General features: G+C 61.5%; 1 protein-coding gene across 1 annotated transcript in view; it reads left to right on the forward strand.

The window, feature by feature from the left end:
* The window catches only part of CLDN19 (claudin 19), a 1,878-nt gene extending 1,816 nt beyond the window's left edge, over nucleotides 1-62 (forward strand). The window contains exon 5 of the mRNA XM_009999821.1: nucleotides 3-62. Coding sequence (XP_009998123.1) covers nucleotides 3-62 — 60 coding nt within the window. The remainder of the gene's footprint in view (nucleotides 1-2) is intronic.
* Nucleotides 63-501: the final 439 nt, after the last annotated feature.

Below are 501 nucleotides of genomic sequence, written 5' to 3' on the forward strand. Positions count from 1 at the left end.
AGCGGCAAGGGCACCGGTCCTCCCAGCAGCCCCAGCCACCAACGGCCCGGGAGTACGTCTGACCCCTCGCCCTGCCCTCCCGCCTCCCAACGCCTCCCTCCCCTCCCAAAAACTGGCCAAGACCCCGGCACCCCAGCCTGGCCTGGTTCCTGGATGCCCCAGGAGACCTTCCCGTTCCTCCTCGCCTTCAGAACTGTTTGCAGCACCCACCTCTAAACCAAGGGGGTTTTGGGGCTCCAGGCTGGTCCCCTGGGAGCTTCTGCACGGAGGGGCTTTGTGCTGTGACCCCCTGGGCTGGGCACCCTGCAGCCCTGGTGTCCAGAGCGAGTGGGGAGCGAAGACAGGGCTTGGTTTTCCCAGGATTCAGCCCACAAAGTGTCAGACCCAGCCCAAGCTGGGGCTCAAGGGGGGGCCTGTCCCCACTTTTGGCAGGGAGATGCTTCTGCCTCCCTGCTACCCAAAGGAAACATTTAAAATGTATTACTATTAATAATTATTAAT

The sequence above is a fragment of the Chaetura pelagica genome, unplaced genomic scaffold (assembly GCF_000747805.2).
Source record: "Chaetura pelagica isolate M959 unplaced genomic scaffold, ChaPel_1.0 scaffold86, whole genome shotgun sequence".
In the NCBI taxonomy this organism is placed as follows: Eukaryota; Metazoa; Chordata; class Aves; order Apodiformes; family Apodidae; genus Chaetura; species Chaetura pelagica.